Source organism: Pelophylax lessonae, assembly GCF_965119305.1.
Source record: "Pelophylax lessonae genome assembly, chromosome: 12".
NCBI lineage: Eukaryota > Metazoa > Chordata > Amphibia > Anura > Ranidae > Pelophylax > Pelophylax lessonae.
The window spans coordinates 56,638,043-56,664,586 of record NC_138779.1 but is presented as its reverse complement, the minus strand read 5'-3'; the positions used below and the strand labels follow the sequence as shown (position 1 = coordinate 56,664,586).

Sequence of the window (26,544 nt, the reverse complement as noted above, 5' to 3'; positions counted from 1 at the left end):
TCTGAAGTTCTGCCTGTGCATAATGTTCAGAATGATAGGCAGAGGCGCATAAAGGAGTTCAACATATGGCTTAGTAAATGGTGTCAAGAGCAAGGATTTGGCTTTGTTTCTCATGATAGCTCTACTTGGAATAGAAAGGAACTGTACAAAAAAGATGGTTTGCATCTTTCTCTCAAAGGAACAAATGTACTTAGTGAACAACTCCAAGAATTTGCGAAAGAGTATTTTAACTAGGAAGGGGGGCAAAAGAGTGGAATTACAAGAGTCCAATTGCCCCCGAAACAATGCCAGAACAGGTCAGAAGCACAGAGGTTAAGAAATGATAAGCTCAGAGTCCTGTCTACAAATGCTCGCAGTTTAGGTAAAAAAAATCAATGAACTTGGGTCAATAATGGCATCTGAGAATGTAGATTTAGTGGCTGTTACGGAGACATGGTTTAATGAAAGAAATGACTGGGACATAACCATACCAGGGTACTCTTTATACAGAAGAGACAGAGAAGGCAAGAAAGGAGGAGGAGTGGCCCTGTATGTGAAAGATAGCATTAAATCTAACCTAATACAAGTTGGTGAGGCCAACATAGAGTCAGTTTGGGTTACGTTGCAGTTTGCTAATCATGCAGTAACTCGTGTAGGTGTGATATATAGACCACCTGGTCAAGTTAAAGAACTAGATGATCTACTCTTTGAAGAAATAGCTAAAATGACAATGAAAGGAGAAGTTATCATTATGGGAGATTTCAATCTTCCAGATATAAACTGGAAAACCAAAATAGCAAGTTCTACCAGGAGTACAGATATTCTAAATTCCCTACTGGGGTTGTCTCTGCAACAAGTGGTTGAGGAGCCAACCCGAAGGGAGGCCATTTTAGATTTGGTATTCACAAATGGGGATTCGGTATATGATGTCATTGTAGGCGAAACCTTGGGATCTAGTGATCACCAGTCAGTGTGGTTTAATATAAGAACTGTGAAAGAGTCTCACCACACAAAAACAAAAGTTTTAGATTTTAGAAAAACAGACTTTTCAAAAATGAAATTAGTCATAAATGAGTCCTTATCAGACTGGAACGGATTACATGGAGTCCAGGAGAAATGGGACTACTTAAAAGGTGCATTATTGAAGGCAACAGAAAATTGCATTAGACTTGTCAGTAAAAGCAAAAAAAGGAAGAGACCACTGTGGTACTCAGCAGAAGTGGCCCAAATCATTAAAAATAAAAAGCTAGCATTTTGTAATTATAAAAAAACCCAGAGCAATGAAGATAAGGAAATCTACAAGATTAGGCAGAAAGAGGCCAAGCAAGTTATAAGAACTTCTAAAGCGCAGGCAGAAGAAAAACTAGCTCAGTCTATGAAAAATGGGGATACGACATTCTTCAGATATATAAATGAAAAAAGGAAATTAAAACAAGGAATAACTAAATTAAAAACAAAGGACGGAAGGTATGTAGAAGAGAATAAAGGGCTAGCCGACTGCCTTAATGAATACTTCTGTTCAGTTTTTACAGAAGAAAAAGAAGGAGAAGGACCTCCACTTGAAAGGATGACTAATGAATCGTTTGATGCATGTGTCTTTACAGAGGAAGAGGTTCTAAGATTGCTGTCTAAAGTGAAGACAAATAAGTCACAGGGTCCTGATGAGATACACCCAAAATTATTAAAAGAGCTTAGTGGTGAGCTGGCAAAACCATTAACAGATTTATTTAACCAATCATTAGTAACAGGAGTCGTCCCGGAAGATTGGAAATTGGCAAATGTCGTGCCCATTCACAAGAAAGGTAGTAGGGAGGAATCGAGCAACTATAGACCAGTGAGTCTGACATCAATAGTAGGCAAATTAATGGAAACCCTATTAAAGGATAGGATTGTGGAACATCTTAAATCCCATGGATTGCAAGATGAAAAACAACATGGGTTTACTTCAGGGAGATCATGTCAAACAAATCTTATAGATTTTTTTGACTGGGTGACTAAAATAATAGACGGTGGAGGTGCAGTAGACATTGCATATCTAGATTTTAGTAAGGCTTTTGACACTGTCCCACATAGAAGACTTATCAATAAACTGCAGTCATTGAGCATGGACTCCCATATTGTTGAGTGGATTAGGCAGTGGCTGAGTGACAGACAACAGAGGGTTGTAGTCAATGGAGAACATTCAGAACAAGGTCATGTTACCAGTGGGGTACCTCAGGGATCTGTACTGGGACCAATTTTGTTTAATATCTTCATAAGTGATATTGCAAAAGGCCTCGATGGTATGGTTTGTCTTTTTGCTGATGACACAAAGATATGTAACAGGGTTGATGTTCCTGGAGGGAAACGCCAAATGGAAAAGGATTTAGGAAAACTAGAAGAATGGTCAGAACTCTGGCAACTGAAATTTAATGTGGATAAGTGCAAGATAATGCACCTGGGGCGTAAAAACCCAAGGGCAGAATATAGAATATTTGACACAGTCCTGACCTCAGTATCTGAGGAAAGGGATTTAGGAGTAATTATTTCAGAAGACTTAAAGGTGGGAAGACAATGTAATAGAGCAGCACGAAATGCCAGCAGAATGCTTGGATGTATAGGGAGAGGTATAAGCAGTAGAAAGAGAGAAGTGCTTATGCCACTGTACAGAACACTGGTGAGACCTCACTTGGAGTATTGTGCGCAGTACTGGAGGCCATATCTCTAGAAGGATATAGATACTCTAGAGAGAGTTCAGAGAAGAGCTACTAAACTAGTACATGGATTGCAGGAAAAAACTTACCAGGAAAGGTTAAAGGACCTTAACATGTATAGCTTGGAAGAAAGAAGAGACAGAGGGGATATGATAGAAACTTTTAAATACATAAAGGGAATCAACTCGGTAAAGGAGGAGAGCATATTTAAAAGAAGAAAAACTACCACAAGAGGACACAGTTTTAAATTAGAGGGGCAAAGGTTAAAAAGTAATATGAGGAAGTATTACTTTACTGAGAGAGTAGTGGATGCATGGAATAACCTTCCTGCAGAAGTGGTAGCTGCAAATACAGTGAAGGAGTTTAAGCATGCATGGGATAGGCATAAGGCTATCCTTCATATAAGATAGGGCCAGGGACTATTCATAGGATTCAGATATATTGGGCAGACTAGATGGGCCAAATGGTTCTTATCTGTCGACACATTCTATGTTTCTATGTTTCTAATGGCGCAGGGCCCTTTTTTTGGTCTGCACTGTGAACCCCCATGTAAACCAATTTCTGTACCATTTGACTGTTCACACTGCAATCTGCAAACCAATTTGGTGGTGTCATTAACTTTCTATTGACATCCACAGGGGTGTGAATCTTCACTAGTCTCACGATTCGATTACGAATATCCTGTCAATGATTCAATTCAGCAATGCATCACAATTAATGCTCATGTTTTTTATCCAAAAATGCAAGCAGTCAGAACTCCATTTTTTTTTTATTCTGGACTGCTCAAAATGTTTTAACAAAGACCTCAAATGCATTCCTAACCTAAACACACAAAATATAACTTGATATTAACATTTATGTACATTTAGCTTGTGATTCAGAAAATATCCAATTGCCTAAGTGTCCAGGACTTGGCACACAAACAGTTCTTGTACATCAAAGTAGGAGGTGGTCATTTTAGATTTGTCTTGAGGCTTCATTTTTCCAATTTTTCAGTGGCAGAGGTGGTGGTGGGGATGGAAACAGTGGCAGCGGTGGTGAGGGGGGTGGGATCGGTCCACTGAGTGCAGCTGTGGGGGATTGGATCAGTGCAAGAGGGATAGTGGTGGAAGAATGGGATGGGATCAGTGGCAGAGGGATGGTGGCGGAAGGATGGGATCAGTAAGAGGCAGCAGTGGGGGGGGGGGCTTGGATCAGTGGAAGAAAGATGATGGTGGAGGGAAGAGGTCAGTGGCAAAGGAATGATATTGGATCCCTACCCTCCTCTTCTGGGGTCCCACAACAGCGCTTCTGGCTCCTCCTGCCTACACAGTGCCCCTATAACAAGCCACTTGCTATGGGGAAACTCGTGTGGGCTCAATCCCTAACCGCACTGTGTGCTTCTGTTGACACACACAGTGCATCTCGGCTCCACCCTCACAGGCTGTGATTGACAGAAGCAGGTGCCAATGGCTGATGCATCTGAATACTATGAGGGAGGGAGCAGTGCTCCTGCTCTCAGGTACAGTGCTAGATTTGGATCAGGTAAGTAGTATACACGGCGGGGCTGGGGGGCTGATCACAGGAGGTTTTTTTTACCTTAATGCGCAGATAGCGTTATGGTAAAAGAACTTCTGCCTTTAGAATAACTTGAAATCACTTCCTCACACATACACAAGTTCTCAGGCACTTACTGACGTGTGGATGGTGTACTGAACGGAGGTGTAAAAGAAAATTGCATTCTGTATGCAGGCCAACTAATCGATTATGAAAATAGTTGACAATTATAAAATATATATGCGCATATATATATATATATATATATATACATACAGAATCTCACAAAAGTGAGTACACCCCTCACATTTTTGTAGATATTCTATTATATCTTTTCATGTGACAACACTGAAGAAATGACACTTTGCTACAATGTAAAGTAGTGATTGTACAGCTTGTGTAACAGTGTAAATTTGCTGTCCCCTCAAAATAACTCAACACAGGCATTAATGTCTAAACCGCTGGCAAGAAAATTGAGTACACCCCTAAATGAAAAGGTCCAAATTGGGCCCAGTTAGCCATTTTCCCTCCCTGTCATGTGACTCATTAGTGTTACAAGGTCTCAGGTGTGAATGAGGAGCAGGTGTGTTAAATTTGGTGTTATCGCTCTCACTCTCTCATACTGGTCACTGGAAAATCAACATGGCACCTCATGGCAAAGAACTCTCTGATGATCTGAAAAAAAGAATTGTTGCTCCACATAAAGATGATCTAGGCTATAAGAAGATTGCCAAGACCCTGAAACTGAGCTGCAGCATGGTGGCCAAGACCATACAGTGGTTTAACAGAACAGGTTCCACGCAGAACAGGCCTCACCATGGTCGACCAAAGAAGTTGAGTGCACATGCTCAGCGTAATATCCAGAGGTTGTCAGTGGTAAATAGACGTATGACTGCTGCCAGCACAGCTGCAGAGGTTGAAGGGGTGGGAGGTCAGCCTGTCAGTGCTCAGACCATACGCCGCATACTGCATCAAATTGGTCTGCATGGCTGTCGTCCCAGAAGGAAGCCTCTTCTAAAGATGATGCACAAGAAAGCCTGCAAACAGTTCGCTGAAGACAAGCAGACTAACGACATGGATTACTGGAACCATGTCCTGTGGTCTGATGAGACCAAGATAAACTTATTTGGTTCACATTGTGTGCGGCGGCAACCAGGTGAGGAGTACAAAGACAAGTGTGTTTTGCCGACAGTCAAGCGTGGTGGTGGGAGTTTCATGGACTGGGGCTGCATGAGTGCTGCCGGCACTGGGGAGCTACAGTTCATTGAGGGAACCATGAATGCAAACATGTACTGTGACATATTCTGAAGCGGGTCATGATCCCCTCCCTTCCCTGCCGCAGGGCAGTATTCCAACATAGTGATGGACTGGCCAAGCATGTCTCTAGACCTAAACCCTATTGAGCATCTGTGGGGCATCCTCAAACGGAAGGTGGAGGAGCGCAAGGTCTCTAACATCCACCAGCTCCGTGATGTCGTCATGGAGGAGTGGAAGAGGACTCCAGTGGCAACCTGTGAAGCTCTGGTGAACTCCATGCCCAAGAGGGTTAAGGCAGTGCTGGAAAATAATGGTAGCCACACAAAATATTGACACTTTGGGACCATTTTTGACATTTTCACTTAGGTGTGTACTCACTTTCGTTGCCAGAAGTTTAGACATTAATGGCTGTGTGTTGAGTTATTTTGAGGGGACAGCAGATGTACACTGTTATACAAGCTGTACACTCACTTTACATTGTAGCAAAGTGTCACATGAAAAGATATAATAAAATATTTACAAAAATGTGAGGGGTGTACACACTTGTGAAATGCTGTGTATATGTGTGTGTGTGTGTATATATATATATATATATATATATATATATATATATATATATATATATATATATATATATTTTTTTTTTTATTATATTGATTAGCTGTTGCAACACTAATTAGAATCCAGCAGATCAGGGACATAATGTGCTCATAAAATGAGGTTTGTACCGAGGACGTCGCTTGTGTTGACTTGTAGTATGACCCAGCTGTGTCCTCCTCCAATGTACGACCCGAAGATGGTGAACACTGTGCTCTTCTCCCCGGGTTCGGTCAGCAATCCATAGACAATGAGTGGGCTGTCTGAGAAGTTGAAGCTTTTCCACGTTTCTCCCTCATTTGTACTATACCTAGAGGGCAAAGAAAAGACAACTGATGATGCAGGAAGAAGGACGTTAAGTCTCTGCCTCCAGGGGGCAGCACATTATCACAAAACAACGCTCCAAACTTCAGTAACATGTTACAATGGCCACTGTTTTAGCCCTTTGCTTACAGCACACAGCAGCTTGGCAGCAAAACATCTCTGAAATGTAGCAGAGCACTGAATGTAGGGACAGGTCATAGTTCTTTCCAGATATTAAAGAGGAAGTAAACCCTCCTCTGTAACTTTTACCTATAGGTAAGCCTATATGGCTTACCTATAGGTACTGTAAATATCTCCTAAAAATGTACCGTTTAGGAGATATTTACCTTACATGCAGCCAGTGACGTCACTGGTGCATGCGCTCTGAAGGAACGGCCGCTCGTGCCATTCCTTCAGAGCTCCGTGCCGTGACCATCGGCTCCCGCGCGCACGCGCGGGAGTGACGTCACCGCGGCTCTGGCCAATCAGATGGCCGGATGCCGCGATCCCAGAAGACGGGCGACTGGACATGTCACCCGTCATACAGGTAAGCGGACGGCACGGCGGGGGCTCGTTCTAAGGTAAGTATTTCATAATGAGCTAGTATGCGATGCATACTAGCTCATTATGTGTTTCTCTTGCAGATTGCAAAAAGAAAAAAATAAATTGGGGGGTTTACAACCTCTTTAAGCCTAGATTCAGACTAGTGCTGAGCATATTAGTGCGTTTTTCAGTTCATTTTTGTATCGCATTTTTTTGTGTTTTTACATGCATTTTTGATGTTGTTCATGCTTTTTTGAGGGAGGAGACTAGCCCTCTAGTAAAAGTCCACCCTAACACTAAAATCCCTGCTTCTTTACAGGGTTAGATAGGTTAGTGTTAGATTGTGGATGTCTGTAGATGCAGGGATTCTAGTGTTAGGGTGGACTTACACTTTATTACACAAATCTCTGCCAGAAATGCAGCAAAAACACATGTACATGCATTTTTCATGTGTTCCCACTGAAGACTATGGGGCCAAAAACGCACTACGTGGCACTAAAAAGAACCTGCAACCTAAAGGAAAAATATTGCACTCCACAATGTTGCATTGATGTTTCAGAGGTTAGATTGTATGGGAATTAGGTGTGATATTCTCAAGGAAGAAGTGAAAGAAAGAAAACAAACGCTGGAGGGAGAAATGCATGCCAAACCAACTGATATTGGATCTCTCTCTTCAGCATAGTATCACTTCCTAGTATACTAGCTGTGTCACACCCAACTTCTTTAACGTCGCTTCCTATGGCTGCTATAATAACATGGAGGCAAAGGAGACAGGAGTAGACCCAACACTCCCTCTGCTTAAACTATTCATAACCAGAAGTCATTGAAACTTATGGGGTGGATTTACTAAAGGCAAATAGACTGTGAACTTTACAAGTGCAGTTGCAATCTTGTTAAATAGAAATGTGGTAAAGCTTTACTTTGTAAAGAATACCCAATCAGGTGCAAAGAATATATAATAAAAAAAAATGGGATTTTTGATTTACCATAAAATTAATTTCTCTGCGTTCATTGAAGGACACAGCTATCCAGGATTCTTGAACCATTGGGTTATACTGCCCCCTACAGGAGTAGGACACTAGGCAGGAAAAAAAAGCTTTATTACCCCCCTATTGGCAGTCCGTGGTGGTATACTCCTCCTCTCTGCTTTAGGTCCTCAGTTTTGTAACAAGCAGTGTCAGAAGTATTACAACTCCATAGTGGGGTGGGTGCCGTGTTCGTCAATGAACAAAGAGAAATGGATTTTACGGTAATTCAAAAATCTCATTTTCCCTTTCATTCATTGAGTGACACACCTCTCCAGGATTCTTGAACCATTGGGACGTCCCAAAGCAGCGCTAAACATGAGTCATGGGACAACAAAAAAATCCCAAAAAAATAATAGCCAACCGGGTAACAGGAGTTCAACAAAAAACAACTGGAGCCCAATCTGAACAATACACCCCCAAAGAGGAAACCGATCCTCTAAACAGCAGCTTGCAAAACCTTGCGGCAAAGGAAGCACCTGCAGAGATCAACACATCCACTTTGTAGAACCTCAAGTAAGGAGTATGACAAGATAATGCCGCCAGTTCTGACACCCTGCGAGCAGAGGTTAGCGCCACCAGAAAAGCCATCTTCTGGGACAGCGTAAGCAGGGGAATCTACCGAATATTTTCAAAGGGAGGCTTCTGGAGAACTGAAAGCACCAAGTTCAGATCCCAGGGCAGTAGAGGAGACCGCACTGGCGGAGTCAGATGTCGAACCGCTTCAATAAAAGGTACACACCAGGGAGTGCGTGGCCAGGGGCTGCTGAAAGAAGACCACCAAGGCTGACACCTGGCCCTAGACTTAAGGTGGTAGATCTTCCTTGAGGTAGACTTCCTAGCTTTCAGCAGTTTCGGAATCACCGACCCAGGCAAACCCCTATCCTTCAGCACCTGGCTTTCCACAGCCAAGCCGTCAAAGCCAGCGAATGTAAAGCAGGATGGAAGATTGGCCCTTGAGACAAGAGTAACAAGAGACAAAAAGATTCCAAGCTCTCCTTACCAACCGAATTGACCTGTCCAACAGCATGCGTTAAAAACATGGGTTTAGTTGCACACGTTTGCAAATACATGCATAAGCCACAGAGACCAGACAAGGCACCCCATTGTCTGTGGTCCCAACTCTAAACTTTGTGAGCCTCCATCAATGGAAGCACATGCATATAAATGGACAGGTGTAGGCCAGGCACAAGCACCCACAAAAAGGAAAAGAGAACCCCATCATACTCCCCACCCAGCAGAAATAGGCCCCTGCAGCCATCAGGATAATCTGCACTCCAAGCATGGTGATCAGGAAGTAAAAGAATCCAGAAGTCAGCACCAGGGGATGAGGAGGGGCTCACACCACCAAAATCGCCACCCACAGGGCTCCACTGTCATGGCCTCCGCTATTTTCAATGGCAAACCACTGCAAAATTGCTGCCGGACTACACAAACATGGCCGCCATGTATAGAAACACAACATAGTACAGGCTACAACAAAATGGCCCTGCACAGCACCACGAGGCTTACAGGGACCCAGGAGGGAACAAAGGCCTCAAAGACAGACCCAGATGGGATGGGGGGACCTGGCAAGAGCCCCCACCAGGTACAACACCCCCCCCCCCCCCCCCATCGTCCTTTCCCCCCACTCCAGGAGGTGGATCCGACCACCTAAACAGCCTCAATATATATGTGGAGTGGGAGGGGGGCAGGATGGGGGACAGATGACAAGAGGAGGGAGGGTCCCTGACGGGAAGGAGGGGAACCCAGGGGTCCGACCGTCTCAATGAGGGGCCCACATCCACCCCAGAACCCTCCAGGGGGAGAGGGGGGAGAGCTATTCACCATACCAGGAACCAGGCGGGCATCACTCCAGACAGAACCCCTCTCCATTGAAATAGGGGGGCTGTTGGCCAGGGGGAATGCTGCGACTCGCAAGGCGTTTAACTCACAGGCCAGCCCCAGTCCAGTGGGGCTATGTCCAGGCTGACCCAGCATGCTTTATTGCATATACAGACTGATTTTACTGTTGTGGGTTTAGTAAGACCTTAAGTGTCCAAACTCTGCCACCTTCCCTGCACTAGAACACCAACTTAGTAGCCTGTAAGGGCACACGTATTGTATTAAAGAGGGGAGTGGCAAGTAGGTGGAGCTTAGCATGAAGGCAGCAAAGCAAGAGGTTCACATGATCAGGGATCAAATCCCAAAACTAACATCTAGAAAACAATACAGACAGAAAGGATCTGATCTTTTGTTTTAGGTTAAAAGTACTTTGATGTGGTGTCCATGTACACTAACAATCACTTACTTTAACTGGTTGGTCTCTACGCCTTGAGCAATCGCCATGAGAATGCCGCCATGGTCACCCCATGTGCAATAATGCGATCCTAGAAGGGACTGTAGAGAAAGCATTAATTAGTAAAAATGTTAGATATTTTTATGATGAAACAAATATGCTCATTAAAGGCAGGGCAGGATGGCCAATCCAGGGTCAGCTATGCTCCTGTTTGAGGACACCTGGATGGCCCAGCTGCAGATTTCTAAAATTTGGTATAACAGCTGAAAGCTGCACATTATGAAAAGCCACTGAAGTGAATATGCCCAGAGGTGTTTAGAGAAATAGTCGCACACTAAATTTTTTTCTTTCACTTTTGTAACAAAACTACATGGTTGGTAAGGTTGAATAAAGACACCAGTCCATCCATTGCAACCTGTGTGGGTGTGGATGTGTGTGTTTAGGTCAATACCATTTCCCATATCTCTGTATACTGTGTTCTCTAAGATGCCCATTTATGTTTTTTTAAACAATCAGAACTTCCCGCTGACACCACCAATTGCAGTGTCCGCCTACAAGACCTTTCGGCAAAAACCTGGCATTCACAGAGGCATGAAAATCTACCTGGTAGAACCAGGTAAACACGGAAAGAGAAGACCTGGTAGCAGCCTTACAAACTTGGAACAAGGGAAGCCTAAGTGCCGATTCACACTAGGTCGCTCCGACTTAGGGAGCGACCTGTGAAGTCGCGTGCAGCACGACTTCTGCGCGACTTGCACGGACTTCATAAAATGAATGTCAATGCAAGTCGCCTCCAGGTCGCCCCGTAGTAGTACAGGACCCTTTTTCTAAGTCGGAGCGACTTGTGTCGCTCCTATTAGAACCGGTCCTGTACTAAATGACCGCAACGGTGCACGACTTGCCAGGCTGACTAAGTCGCCTGACAAGTCGTATTAGTGTGAACCGGCACTAATCCTAAATCCCCCAGGAAGCACTGACACTTCTGCCGTAATGGGACTTGACAGAAAAAGGAGTAACATTGCCTTTTGTACATTTCCATCATGATACACCATAAATCTAAGTGTAACATGGTGCAAAAGGTGGAGTTAGTCTTTAAGACTGGGACCATATTCACTGGGACCATCAGGGTCTTATTTAAGAAAAAGAGCCAGGTCAACAGCCAAAGAACCCCATTTTTTTGTAGAATTGCTAAATCACTTTGGTAGTGAAAACACCTTCTGCAAGTGAGCCCAATCAGCATACAGTACATCACTTCCTGCAAGTGACAAGAGGATTCTGGAAAAGGAAACTTCAAGTTAGCACACAACACATCCACTAGGAGGCCCACTGTGGTCTTCTGAGTCAGAGAGCCCTAAACTACTGAAATTACACCCAGGGGGACTTGTCTACAGAGGAGGCCTGATCCTCGACAGTTTCCTCCTCCTCCTCATCTTGAAGGAAGCGCCCACATTTGCGTCCATGCATTTTAGGCCAGTAAAAACCTTTGAGAGCTCACCTTGCAAACCAGAAATGGCTGCAGAGAAAAACTCTTTAGACACAAAGGAAGCAGAGGATTGGGCAACAGAGAGGAAATTCCAGACAAGGCCAGGCATTCAGAACTAATCTGACCATTAGGGAGCCATTGCAGGGAAAACCATCCAGGGGGTCCTCCCTACCTTATAAAGCATTTAAAAGCTCACCCCATCCTCCTCACATATCTATGCCTGCATGAGGCCATGGCTTGCACAGGGTCAATAGGCCTGTGAAACCCTGTAAGGAAGCGGCCACTCAACTAAGAGGAATGTAGGCCTAGAACTAGAACACCTGTGTAGCAAATAACCTCAATATAGATCCGTGTCTCAATAGTTTCTCTGATCGGCGCCTATATAAGGGGGCTGCTGCAGGGATGTGGCAATGATCTGCTGAATTGTTGGAGCTATTTCTGCATGGTGGTGTACCAGGAGCCTGTGATTACACACATTTTTGTACTTTGAGAATCAGTAAAAAACAGCACCCGGGCATTCACAAAAAAACACATGACACCACCACTACTCTGTTGTGCCCTTATAAAGATCCGCACAGAAAACCACCCACATCACCCCCCCCACAAAAAACAGTCATATGTTATTTCTTGTTAAATGTTGGTGATTGTTTCCTGAAGAAGTGTGCGTTACTTCACAAAACGTGTCAAGATATCATTCTGTACTATTTAGCTTACATTTATATCGCCATTTTTGCTTGACCAATATGCATCAACTTATATTTTCACATTTTCTATTTCTGTATTATGACATATGTACTATTTGCTTTGTCTGGTTTTGATCTTGAACTTAGAATAAATGTTGTAATTTTTATGTAATATTTGACATTAACTTTTTCTTGGCAATAAATAAATAAATTATTAAATAAGATGTTTTGCATGACTATGACCAGTAAGAAAACACAAAATTACCTCTCGCCATCGAACACCAGCACTGCTGGAAACATACAGATTAATTTTACCAATTGTGTCCCTCCCAACAGAACCTAGTGAGAGAAACAACATTTAGAATCACTGTGCAACTATTAGAATGAAATGATCGTATTTTAAACAGTGGTTTTAGTTATATAGTATTTAGGCAATTCAGGAAAAAGTAACACTTGAAAAATGGGTCAGATTCTGACCATAAGCTTGTTTCATAAACAACCCCACTGCTTTCCGTTTTGCATTTTATTCCTTGGCATTCGGCCAGATAGCCACACCCAGAAACATACCAGTCGCTGCGATTATCCCTGGCGCTGAATCCTTCGAGACAATGGGCATGACGCGCCCCTGAGAGGTCAACTGACTGCGAGGCTGTGCCAAGTGCAGGTGACAGTCCTTTGGGCTCTGAAAACACAGAAGAATACACAGGAGACAATGAGGCATAAAAATGATTATATGTATAGAATACAGAATGTGCATTTGTTTACCTCTATTGAAATCTGTTAAGCTGAGTACACTAGTTCATAAATCGATCTGTTCAGCAGGAAGCGGCTGAATTTCGGTCAGTGTTTACAGCTGTCTACCCGACAGAAGTCGGTTTAATGAACAGCATTTATCGAAGGAACATGCTGGAAAAATAGCATCCGATCAGTACTTGCAGCTAATGGCTGCAAGCGCTGATCAGTGTATTCTGGCACAGGGGGGGTTAGAATGTCAGAATACAATAGCACAGCAGGGGAGATAGCCGCACCAACATTGCTTGTGTTGGTACAGTAGACGATCAGTTTTTTTTTTCCATTCAATCCGCTGGGTTGAACAAAACAGCTTACAATGTGTACTGGGATTTATTCTGGGCCTTTTACACTTCCTCTTTATAATCATGGGCGGTACAATAAAGAATTTGGAGCACAATTAATATTTTGCACATGGAGCTAAGCTACGCCATATAATAGCATCATTTTTACCTTCTCTGTCCTATCTGAATTGCGGTTACTAATGTGTGTCATCACCAAATGACTACATTGCAGGGTGAGGACAGACTACAAGAAACAGATTTAACGGGTTAGTTCAGCTTTACAGAAAATCTGTAAAGGTGACCAAACACCGGTACCCCTCCAGCCCCCCATTCCCCGCTGTACTGAACTCCCATGATCCTGAGCTGCCAAGGCTCCTGCAAGCCACTGCACCAGTCCAGGGATTTGAAACCCCCCACAGCTTTCTCTCCTTTCCGTCCAGCGCTGGTAGTACAGACTAGGCACATTCTGATTGGTCAGTGTTGTCCATGCCCCAAAGCTCATTTTTATTAACATAAAACTTCAACTTCAACTTTTTATTTTTATCGAAAGCGGAGTCTTTAGATGTCCTATACAAACACCATTAGGATGTACAAATCCTAAACTAACATTTGCTAACACTATACACACAAACTGAACTTCAAATATTCTCCATCAGACAGTTCTCAGCTAACTGGAGTCACACTGTGAAGTATACCTATTGACAGTGTACTGAGATTTGATGTGCCATCATAACTGGAATACAAACCTTTACACAGCTTCTCTGCACACCAAAACCCCAGCACTGTAATATGCAAAGTTTAAAATGTAGGTACTTCTGGTTATGGGGGATTGCTATAATCAAACCCAGCAGTTGTGCGTCAAACTATAATCCTGATCTGTGAAAATAGTGATCTAACAGATTTTAAATGCAGTGCTCAGGAACCCTAAAACACCCCTTTACACAATAAAATATTAAACATATACAGTGGAAACATCTCTGTATTCTATGTGCAACACACATGCAATATGAAAGTGCTAGTTATGTGCTTCAAAATAATCCATATTAGGGTTGCACCAGTGTCGATACCGAGTACTTGCGCAAATGTTCCCGATACCTTTATGGTGCGATTTGAGCCCATACAAAATGAACCAGAATGAGGTGCAATTCCTGTCCGAATCACATTCCAGTATAGAAAGACAGGGAAGCACGGTTTAGCAATGGGTAAACCGCTGTTAAAAATTTTTTTTATCACAACTCAAACGTTAAAAGTACATCATCTATCTCACATGTCAAACGGGCACTTGCGATGCTCACAGGGCTGAAAGAGATATATAGTCGGTCCACCCCTAAAGCGGACATTACGTCCGCCCTATACCGACATCTCCTCCAGCCCTGTGAGCACCACAAGCGGCCTGACGTCATCAGGGGTCCATGATGGTGGAGAGCAACCTTTCCTATAGTCACTAAGAACGTTATTTACATCTGGGATTTAAACATGGACTTCACAACATTTATTTACTTTCTATAATTTTAATGAAGATGTATTTATTTGTTTATTCACTATGGTGATTTGTAGTAATTTATGATATATTGAGCGCGGTTCCTTTTCTTTTCACTTTTTAGGTGTTTTTACACTTTACAACACGCAGCTCTTTATTGTAGTTTATTTGTTTTTTGGCGATTGATTCACAGATTTTGCACGGATTTTGCACGGTTTGGAATCCAATGGTTCATATATATTTTCTTTAAAAAAAAAATACTAAATCGGTGCAACCCTAGTCCATATAGTCCAACAAACATTGGTACAAATAATCTTATTTTCATTGCAAATCTTCAGTTTCTCCATTAGACACAATACTGTGAACTTTTCCATGGTTTGTGATTTTCAGTTCACCTAAATATTGTACAAATGTTGCACAAAGAAATTAGAGATATTTTTTCCACTATATATGTTTATGATTTATATGTGCAAGGCTCCGTTTACATATTGGCGTCCTGGATCATGCGGGAAGCCCATGCGATTCCTGTCACTTCCAATGGCACTTTAAACGTGGCGCGATTTTGCCACAATTGTCGCCCGATGAATCACGGTAATATCCCACAAACAGAATCGCAGGACGCCTGTCACGCAAAAGTAGTACAAGAGCTTCGCGACACATTTGCGGTGCAATTGGAGGGGACGGGAATGGCACAGGCGTCCTGCGTTTTGCTGCAATTCGGGATCGCGGGCAGAAACGTGTCGATTCTGCCCGTGATCCAGGACGCGAATATGTGAACGGAGACTAAATGGGTTGTTTTAAGGCTCCTGAGCACTGCACATTATAAAATCTAAAATGAAAAATTTGTGGAAGAAAACCAAAAGCCATACCACTCCATGTTGCACCTCCCTGTTGATCACCCAAGTTTGCTCATCATGCTGAATGACCAACAGGGGAGTTTTGCAGGAGGTAGTGGGCAAGTATTCGTTTTTTTCAACGAAGGGTGAGTTTTACATATTGGTGTGATCATTTATGATGCTAGTTTAGGTGACTTTAGGTTGTGAGAGTTTTATACCAACATAACAAGACATGCTAGGACAGCAGAATAGCGTGAGAACTCACTGGGCAGTGGGTGGTATCCGTGTAACTGTTATATCCGGGAGTCGAAAGAAATTCCCAGGTTCCTCCTTTATCAAAGGTGATGACTGTAGCCACGTTCTCTTTGGAGGGTGGCTTGTTTAACACATTGGCGATATATACGCCCTTTACACCCTTCACGCGATGGACATCAGCAAACGGCTCGTTCTCCAGATACCTGAATACAATACAAAAAGGAGTCAAACACTTCTTGCCCACAATTTGTAGACTAACATTTCCAGGCATGTGTACCCATCCTGTCCTTAACTAAGGATTTGTAACCAATCAGCGGGGCTCTGATCATGTGATCACAATGAGAGTTATATCATGGTGATCACATGTATTTTGTTTGTAGACAAACCTCACTCATTCCTGAATGTATATAATATAACTAGATACTAACAATTATAGGTAAAGTTTATCCAGGGAATATCTGATTTATTGAACCCTATGAACCAAGACTGGGATGCCATTAAAGTTCATGTGCATGTGCATGTAAAGACAGTTTTTGACAATATAGTGTATTTAACTATGTAAGGTCATGGCTTCAGCTCAAAAAACTATTTCTGTGCTCCCTTGCTCCGCACACAGAAATAAATGGGATTTTTGAGTTACTGCAAAATCCATTTCTCTGATGTTCATTGACAGACAGCTCCTGATCATCTTAACCATTGGGTTATTCTGCCCCCTACAGGAGTAAGGCACTAGGCAGAAAAAAAAAAGTCTGGCTACGTCTATAGGCAGTCCCAGGGGGTATACTCCTCTCTGCTATAGGTACTCAGTTTTGTTACAAGATGTGTTTTAGAAGAATTACAACTCCACAGAGGGGTGGGTGCTGTGTCTGTTAATGATCAGAGAAATGGATTTTAATAAAATGGCAAGTCAAAAATCCAATTTTTTCTTTTGTTCATTGACGGACAACTCCTGATCTTCTTAACCATTGGGATGTGCCAAAGCAGTGTTAAACATGAGGGATGGGAACGGCGAAAAATAAATTCCCAAGGCTAAACTATAGCCAAACAGGAGCTCAACCAAAACAACTGGAGCCCACTTGAAAAAAAAAAAAAAAAAACACCCTCAACGAGGACCAGGTCTGCAAAACCTTGCGGCCAAAAGAAGCATCCACAGATGCCAACACATTCATTTTATAGAGCTTAGTGAAAGTGTGCACCGACCACCAGGTGGCCGCCTTGCAAACCTGCGTCACTGACGCCTGATGACGGAAGGCCCAGGAGGCACTGAGCCCCCAAGTAGAATGCACCTTGACAGGGAAAGGAGGAACCTGACCCTTGATGGAATAGGCCTGAACCACCATCTGTCTGATCCATTTGGAAATGGTCGCAGAGGAAGCAGACAACCCTTTCTGAGACCATTCCATGAGCACAAATAGGGAGTCTAATTTCCTAAAAGACTCCGTAGCTGCCAGGTACACCCTAATCACCCAAACCACATCCAAGGCATGCAAAGCAATTTCCTTCGGATGTTTTGGCTTGGGACACAGGGAAGGCAACACAATGTCTTCATTCAAATGAAAATCAGAGACAACCTTTGGAAGGAGCGACGGACAGGGGCAAAGAACCACCTTATATCGGTGAACCACCAAGGTGAACGACAGGATAACGCCGCCAATTCTGACACCCTGCATGCAGAGGTGATCGCCACCAAAAAAAGCCATCTTCTAGGACAGCTTAGGCAGGGGAATCTCCTGAAAATTCTCAAAAGAAGGACTGAGAGCACCTAATTGAGGTCCCAAGGCCGTACCAGAGAATGCAATCGAGGAGCCAAGTGTTAAGCTCCCTGCAGAAAAATACGCACCAGGGAGTGTTTGGCCAAGGGCCGTTGAAAAAAGACCGCCAAGGACGACATCTGGCCCTTGATAGTGCTCTAGGCCAGTTTCTGTTCAACCCCCTCCCCCCCCCCCCCCCCCCGTTGAAGGAAGGTCAAGATCCGAGCCCCCGAAAAAGAGCAAGAATGAACCCCAAGAGACTAACACCACGCGATGTACGTCTTCCACGTATGATGGCAGACCTTCCTAGAAGTAGATTTCCTACCCTTTAACAGCGTTGGAATCACCGACTCAGGTAAGTTTTTATCCTTCAGCACCTGGCGTCCAACAGCAAAGCCATCAAAGCCAGCAGATCCTCCCTGAGAGGAAGCTTCCAAAGAACGTTGGCGACCAGCCGCACCATATCGGCGTACCAACCCAAGTCCGGGGCAACTAAGATGACCAGAATCCCTTCTGCCTCGATCCTACGTAGAAGTCTTGTCAGAGAGGAGGGGAAGGTGTAAATCAGACGATACTGACCCCACGGGGCCACCAGCGCATCTGTGGCGTCCGCCAGAGAATCACGTGACTGAGCCACAAACCTCTACATCTTTCTGTTGAGCCGAGACGCCAACAGATCCACCTCGGGGGTTTCCCCACCGGAGACACAACTGATGAAACACCTCCGGATGAAGGGACCACTCCCCTTGCTCCAACGCCTGCAGACTGAGGTAATACGCCTGCCAGTTTTCCAGCCCAGGAATGTATACGGTGGAGAGGGCTGGCGCAAATCGTTTTGACCACCTTAGAATGCCGGGTACCTCCAGAGCCGCCAGGACACTTCTTGTGCCCCCCTGGTGACTGACATAAGCCACGGCTGTGGCATTGTCCGATTAAATACGCACTGGACATCCCTGAAGACGATCCCGTAAAATGTTCCAGGCACAGCATGATCACTCGAGTTCCAAGACATTGATCAGTAGTCTGGACTCTTCCAGGGTCCAAATCCCCTGAGCAGAATATTTCCAGAGGACGACTCCCCAACCGGACAGGCTGGCAACTGTGGTGACCACTGTCCAATACAAGGGAAGGAACCAGTGACTGTGGATTCTTGTCCCATTTTGCCAAAATCTCCCTTGCAGAGACCTCGTATGGAACTGTGCAAACGGAACTGCCTCAAAAAGGTAGACACCATCAGGCCCAGCACCCGCATGCAAGTCCGGAGGGATGACCATCTGCTGGACAGTAGGAGACGAATTGCAGCCTGTAGTTTGTCCAGAGAAAGGAGCACTCGGGCTAAGGCAGAGTCCAGAGTCAGACCCAGATAGTCCAGCTTGATGAAACACCTCCGGATGAAGGGACCACTCCCCTTGCTCCAACGCCTGCCGACTGAGGTAATACGCCTGCCAGTTTTCCAACCGGGGAATGTGTACGGCAGAGAGGACTGGAATGAAACTTTCTGCCCACCTTAGAATGGCGGCTACCTCCATAGACGCCAGGACACTTCTCGTGCCTCCCTGGTGATTGACATAAGCCATGGCCATGAAATTGTCCAATTGAATGAACACTGGACATCCCTGAATGCGATCCGTCCAAGTGTATGAACAGCCGAAGTTTTCTTTGCAGGTTTGAATGGAGTAGGGAATAGATAGAACACCTTTTGATTTATATTTTATGATTTGTGTCCTGTTGGGGAGAAGTCCCTTCACTCTTAAGTGAAAGGAGACCGCCTCCTACTGTAGACAGTACAAGTGTACCCATTAGAATAAAACATATTGGATTTCCCATCACCGTGTGTCCCAGTTACACTAATAACATCAGAGAGGGTATGGCAAGTCATAGATGATTTGATTTCCTTCCACCATGGGTAGAAGGAGAGAAAATAATTTCATTCCCTCTTCAACACAGTGAGTGTTGATGGTGGAATACCTCTCGCCTTCACAGCAGGCAGAACACAATGATTATGGCTAGCGGCCTTAGCTGCCGACAGTAACGGCATGTAAAAAAACTGAATTTTTGTAAAATCTTACCTGTAAAATTCCTTTCTCTGAGTCCTCCGACAGTCGCCGCCTCTTCATATTCGTCACATATGGGGTATTAGACTTTGCTCCGAAGGAGTAGCTAGGCAACAGAATATGTTAACATTAAAGCTTTTAACATATCCCACCCTCAAGGGGTGGTCCCCTCAGTCAATACCCTCCTACTTCCTGCAACCATATCTCAGTTTCAGTGGAATAGCAGTAGAGTATACAACCAAACCCCAAAAGAGGGGCGGGGGCGGCAACTGTCGGAGGACTCAGAGAAAGGAATTTTACAGGTAAGATTTTACAAAAATTCAGTTTTCTCTTACGTCCTCCGACAGTCGCCGCCTCTTCATATTCGTCACATATGGGGACGTCCCAAAGCAGTGCAAACATGAGGGGTGGGAAACGCATCCGCGCCGAAAGGCAACGCAGTCTCCGCATCAAAGAAAGGAACCTTACCAAAGGAAGGAAACCAGCTGGGCTACAGGAAAAATAATTGCTCAACAGGAGCAACAACCCAGGAAAAGACAAATAACCAGGGGATAAAAAACTTATCCCAACAGCCAGAGGTCCCCAACAAGGGACCCTAGGGAATTGCCGCACTAAGAACCTTGCGGCCAAAGGAAGCATCCGCCGATGCCTGAACATCTACTTTGTAGAATTTTGTGAAAGTGTGCACGGTCGACCAAGTCGCCGCCTTACACACCTGGGCTACAGAAGCCCCATGACGACAGGCCCAAGACGTACTCAGAGATCTAGTAGAGTGCGCCTTCACAGGCACAGGGGGAACCTTCCCCTGCAAGGCATAGGCCTGTTCAATGGTCTGCCTGATCCATTTGGCCATGGTAGAGGCCGACGCCGCCATGCCCTTCCGAGGACCCTCTGGAAGAACAAACAAGGAGTCCGTCTTTCGAAAAGACTCAGTCGATTTAAGGGAAACCCTTATCGCCCGAACAACATCCAAAGAATGTAATCTCATCTCCTTTGGATGTTTAGGCTTCGCGCACAGCGAAGGCAAGACAATATCCTCATTAAGATGGAATTCCGAAACTCGCTTCGGAAGAAAAGAAGGATTAGGTCGCAAGACCACTTTATCCAAATGAACAACCAGATACGGAGACTTGCAGGACAAAGCCGCCAGCTCCGACACTCTGCGAGCCGAAGTGATCGCAACCAAAAAGGCGACCTTTTTGGACAACATAGACAACGAGATCTCCCTGATCTGTTCAAAAGGAGCACGTTGTAACACAGACAGAACGAGATTCAAGTCCCAAGGGGGCAGAGGATCCCTCCTAGGAGGAACCAGATGCCGCACCCCCTGAACAAAAGTGCCAACCAAGGAGTTGGAAGCCACGGGACGTTGAAACAGAACGGCCAGCGCAGACACCTGACCCTTTATCGTAGCCAGCGCCAAACGCTGATCGACACCCGTTTGAAGGAAGGACAGCACTCGGGAAACCGAGTACGTGCGGGGTGAAAACCCCCTGGACTCACACCAGGCAAAATAGGCTTTCCAAGTACGGTAATAAACCTTCCCCGAGGAAGACTTCCTCGCGTTGATCAAAGTATGAACGACCTCTGGGGAGAGACCCTTCTCCTTCAGGACCTCGGTCTCAACAGCCAGGCCGTCAAAGCCAGCGACTGTAAAGCAGGATGATATATCGGTCCTTGAGACAGGAGATCGTCTCGAAGAGGCAGACGCCACGGGGCGTCGACCGCCAGATTCACGAGGTCTGCGTACCAGGACCGGCGAGGCCAGTCCGGTGCCACAAGAATCACCATGCTGCGTTCCGAGTGTAACCTGCGAAGGAACCTGGACAGCAACTGAATCGGTGGAAACGCGTACATCAGCTTGTACTGATGCCACGGGGCCACTAACGCGTCCGACGCGTCTGCCCGAGGGTCGCGCGTCCTTGCCACGAACCTTCTCACCTTGTTGTTGAGACGAGACGCGAACAGGTCCACATCTGGAAGACCCCACTTCACGCACAACAACGAAGACAGCCGGGTGGAGAGACCATTCCCCCTGATCCAGGGTCTGGCGACTCAGATAGTCCGCCTGCCAGTTCTCCACCCCCGGAAAGTGAACCGCCGTTATCGCCGGGACATGAGTCTCGGCCCAAGACAGAATGTCGGCCACTTCTCGAGCCGCTCGGGCACTCCTGGTGCCCCCTTGGTGGTTGATGTAGGCCACCGCCGTGGCATTGTCCGTCTGCACCCGAACCGGGCAGCCCTGCAGCCGGTCCGTCCAGCGATGAAGACAGAGATTTATCGCACGCAATTCCAGAACGTTGATCGGAAGGGAAGACTCCCCCTCCGACCAAGTTCCCTGGGCGGACAGAACACCCAGAACACCACCCCAGCCCGACAGGCTGGCATCCGTGGTGATCACCGTCCACGAGATAGGAAGAAACGACTTGCCCCCGGACACCATCGGGGACTGGAGCCACCACAGAAGGTCTCTTCTGGTGCGATGACTCAACGAGATTTGAAGATCCAGAGATTGAGGTCGCCCGTCCCACATGGACAGGATCTCCGCTTGGAGACCCCGCGTGTGAAACTGGGCGAAGGGAATCGCCTCGAAGGCCGAGACCATCAATCCCAGACATCTCATGCACGTCCGCAGAGACGAGTGCGGAACGTCCCTGAGGGACCTGACTTCCTCCTGAAGAGTTCTGAGTTTGTCTTCCGGCAGGAAGACCTTCGCCTGCACCGAGTCCAGAATCATTCCCAGGTAGGGAAGACGAACCGACGGACTCAGTGTCGACTTTGGAAAATTTATCGTCCAACCAAACTCCTGCAGAGTTTGCATCGTGACCGACAGGCCCTTCTCCAGACCCTGGCTGGTCGCAGACCGAACCAGAATGTCGTCCAGATACCCCAGGACAGAAATGCCCTGGGCCCTCAATAATGCCAGAACCGGTGCAAGCACCTTGGTGAAGACCCGCGGAGCCGAGGCGAGACCAAAGGGCAACGTCACGAACTGGTAGTGATCCTCCGCAATGGCAAATCGAAGGAACCTCTGGTGACCCTCGAAAATGGGGATGTGAAGATACGCATCCTTCAAATCGATGGAGGCCATGAATTCCCCCGGAACCAGGGCAGCCACCACCGACCGCAGGGATTCCATGCGGAACTTGCGAACCCGCACAGAGCGGTTCAGAGCCTTCAAGTCCAGAATTGGACGAACCTTGCCCTCCTTTCTGGGCACGGTGAACAGATTGGAATAAAACCCCCGAAATCTGTCCCGATGAGGCACCGGAACTACCACTCCCTGAGCCCGCAGGTCCCGCACCGCCAGGTGCAGGTCCCGTAAACGCTCTGGAGACAGTTGAAGATTTGAGGGAAAAAATCTGCTCTCCGGCCGAGGGAGAAACTCGATCTTGTAACCAGATCGAACGATCTCCTGAACCCATCTGTCCCGCACGCGGGCCAACCAGGGTTGAAGAAAACCGAGCAAGCGTCCCCCCACCCCAAAACTGGGTGAGGGCGCCCCTTCAGGCCGCACTGTTATGGGCTGCGGATCCGGATTGACCGGACTTCTGTTTTCCAGACCAGGGCTTCTTCTGAGAGCCTTGACCTTTGAACGGTTTGCCCTTGTAGTGCGACCGAAAGGCACGAAAGGACCCCTGAGGGGGCCGAAAATTAGCATGCTTCTTCCCAGAAGCCCCCTTAGCCTTGGGGAAATGGGGCAAGAGAGTGCTCTTACCTCCGGTGATCCCCTTAATCAACACATCCAAGGACTCCCCAAAAAGGCGAGACCCATCATAAGGCAGATTGGCTAAGGTCTTACGTGAAGACTGGTCCACCGACCAACATTTCAACCAAACCAGGCGGCGAGACAACACCGCCACGCTGTGTACGCGTGCAGCCAACGGGACTAGGTCCAAGTCCGCATCACACAGATACATGACACCCTGGTGGATTTGATCCACCATATCCAGGGTCGCCGGCGAGGCCGAATCGGCCACTAGGACGCGCCTAAGCATCTGCGTCCAACTTGCGACCGCCTGGGCCGCCATGAGAGAGGCAAACAGAGCCTTAAGCATAGAACCCGTAACAGAATAAGTATGATGGGCAAGAGACTCCAATCTCCTATCCATGGCATCACGGAACACAGGGGAATCCTCTGCAGGAATCGCAGTGGATTTGTTTAAAACCGCAATTGCGTGATCCACTGGGGGTGGTACACACCACCTTTCATCAGTGGAAGGCGAGAAAGGATAACGCAGCTTGAACCTACTTGGTACAGCAAAAGGTTTGCGCAGATTGCGCCATTGTTCCTTAACAGCGCGCTGAAAATCATCATTGCAGGGAAAAACCTGCGGCGTCCTGCGTTTTCTCTGCGTCCCATAAGCCGCCAAGGCAGTGGGGGGACACACTTCATCCTGCAAACGCAGCGTTTGTTTTATGGAAGCAATCAATTCATCCATGATTGCAAGCTCTTCAGGCGAGCCAGGGGGAGAATTATCAACCCCTTCAACTTCAGCCTCCACCTCGGACCCCACTAGATCCAGGGAGGAGCGGGACCCCGATAAGGAGGCCCCCGCCATAACAGCCCCATCACCTTCACCCTCAGAATCAGAGGAAAGAAAAACTCTGGGTCTTTTAGTAGATTGAGCAGCCACCAGCATCTGCACCTGAGCAGCAAGGCCAGCCACAATAGTGGCTAAATCCCCCCCTGGGGGGGAAACAGCGGTCCCCTGGCTTTCCACCAAGGCGGTAGGAAATTTGCCCTCCTGAGAATCCATTGCCCCTATTACAAATGCCGGATAATAAAGGGTTAACTGCCCCTTTAACAAGCGCGGCGAGCGCAGCCCACCGCACCACACACAAGCACAATGAGACCCCCAGGGACAATAAAACTGACACAGGCAATGGATAGGAAGGATATAACCTGAGGAGACCCTCGCCGCTGCTGCTGCCTCGATCGGTGTTCCTGGAGAAGAGGAAGTGATGCTGCCAGGGCGCTCTATGAAAGCCTATGGGAGGCTACAAGAAAATGGCCGCCATGCATGTAGAACATGCGGCCGGAGCGAGTGTAGGCAAAATGGCGCTGTTTGGCGCCGAAACCGCCGCTCCACAGTACAGTAATGCACACGTCATTATAAAAAAAACATGTCAGATCGCCGCAGCGATCGCTGTATAGTGCCCAAACATGCCCAAAAACATGCCCCACAGCACACAGCTTCTCACACTGACAAGGCTGACACACACAGTGTCACACAGCTCCCCCCCCCCCTTGCAGCCCACAGCCGAGTGATAGGGAGACAGTGTGAACAGAGGCAGGTTACACAGTCCCAGACTGACACCCCCCCAGACAGACAGGTCCCCACATAGATACTCTTACCTCACAATGGCGTGGGGGACCCGCACAGGCGAACAAGCCGCTGCACATGAGGCAGGGAGAGTCGCATATAAGACGCACAGAATGGGGGTTAAGAAACCGCACAGCGTCCAGTGAGGTAGCCACCTCACCAATCATCCCTGCACCGAACAGGGATGGGTCGTTCACTGTGCCAGGAGCGTTACCTGGCTGAACGCTCGATGGCAGGCTGGGAAGCCACTGACCCACGACCTGCGACCAGGGGGATCAGCCCGAGACCCAGCCCGCATGATCCTCTTCATCCAAAGAACTAACTAACGCTGACAAAAAGAACAGCTAAGTAAAGGTAGAGAGAAAACTCAAACAAAAAATCAAAAAAGAAGAAAGAGTCTGGGGCACAAAGCCCCAGCACAGAGAGAGCCAGCCACTCCTGACAAGCTAGACATTGAAACTGAGATATGGTTGCAGGAAGTAGGAGGGTATTGACTGAGGGGACCACCCCTTGAGGGTGGGATATGTTAAAAGCTTTAATGTTAACATATTCTGTTGCCTAGCTACTACTCCTTCGGAGAAAAGTCTAATACCCCATATGTGACGAATATGAAGAGGCGGCGACTGTCGGAGGACGTAAGCGAAAAATCCAATAGACTTGTTGTACACAAGTTGATCGATGGATCAGCCTGTCCATAGATGGAACGAATCCATCTATGGCCAGTGTATATCTACCCAGTAAAAAACAAGACAGCAGCAAGAAAAAACAGGACAGTTGTTTTGTATAAAATGATTTTGGCGGGCAAAGAGTCGCTGTGATCCCAAAGCTGAACTCCGGGATAAGCAGATATGATCTTCCAGATCAGTGCAGTAATCCAATGTGACACACTGCCTCCAAGCAGGAGCTTCCTGTAATCAAGACTGGTCACTGCCATTCTCTCTCCTTGGGCTGGGCGACTGGTCTAGTCTCCACCCCCTCCTAGTTTGCTGGAGGCAGGCTGTAGTGGGTGTGGCCTGCTGGATCCCTCCCACAGCTCTGTCCTCTACACAAGGATGCCACTTGCTACTTTTTCAAGGTCATATATGGGTTTGCAAAGACATTTAACAGTAGATTTATATCCCTTGTGACTATGGAGGAATATATCTAGGTAAAAGTTTTCATGCCTGGAGTTCAGCTTTAAGCAACACATACTGAGGTTTCCAAGACTGGTGTGGGCGTCTACACAGCAAGGACTCTGGTTAAAAATTCTCTTATCGGTGTATTTTCTTATAGATAAACATCAACATAGACCTAATCATTTCATGTGTGACATCCTGCAGAATTTCAGACCAAACTGATCTATTTAGATATTGAGCAGCCATGATGGAAAATATGATGCGAGTGCTGCAAGT

The 26,544-nt window shown here is 46.3% G+C and overlaps 1 protein-coding gene across 1 annotated transcript in view; it reads right to left on the bottom strand.

Moving 5' to 3' along the window:
• SORL1 (sortilin related receptor 1) overlaps positions 1–26,544 on the bottom strand; it is a 161,899-nt gene that overhangs the window by 88,042 nt on the left and 47,313 nt on the right. Inside the window, exons 9-13 of the mRNA XM_082273653.1 lie at positions 16,032–16,224; positions 12,945–13,059; positions 12,643–12,716; positions 10,224–10,312; positions 6,194–6,372 (exon numbers count right to left, since the gene is read on the bottom strand). Coding sequence (XP_082129779.1) covers positions 6,194–6,372; positions 10,224–10,312; positions 12,643–12,716; positions 12,945–13,059; positions 16,032–16,224 — 650 coding nt within the window. The remainder of the gene's footprint in view (positions 1–6,193; positions 6,373–10,223; positions 10,313–12,642; positions 12,717–12,944; positions 13,060–16,031; positions 16,225–26,544) is intronic.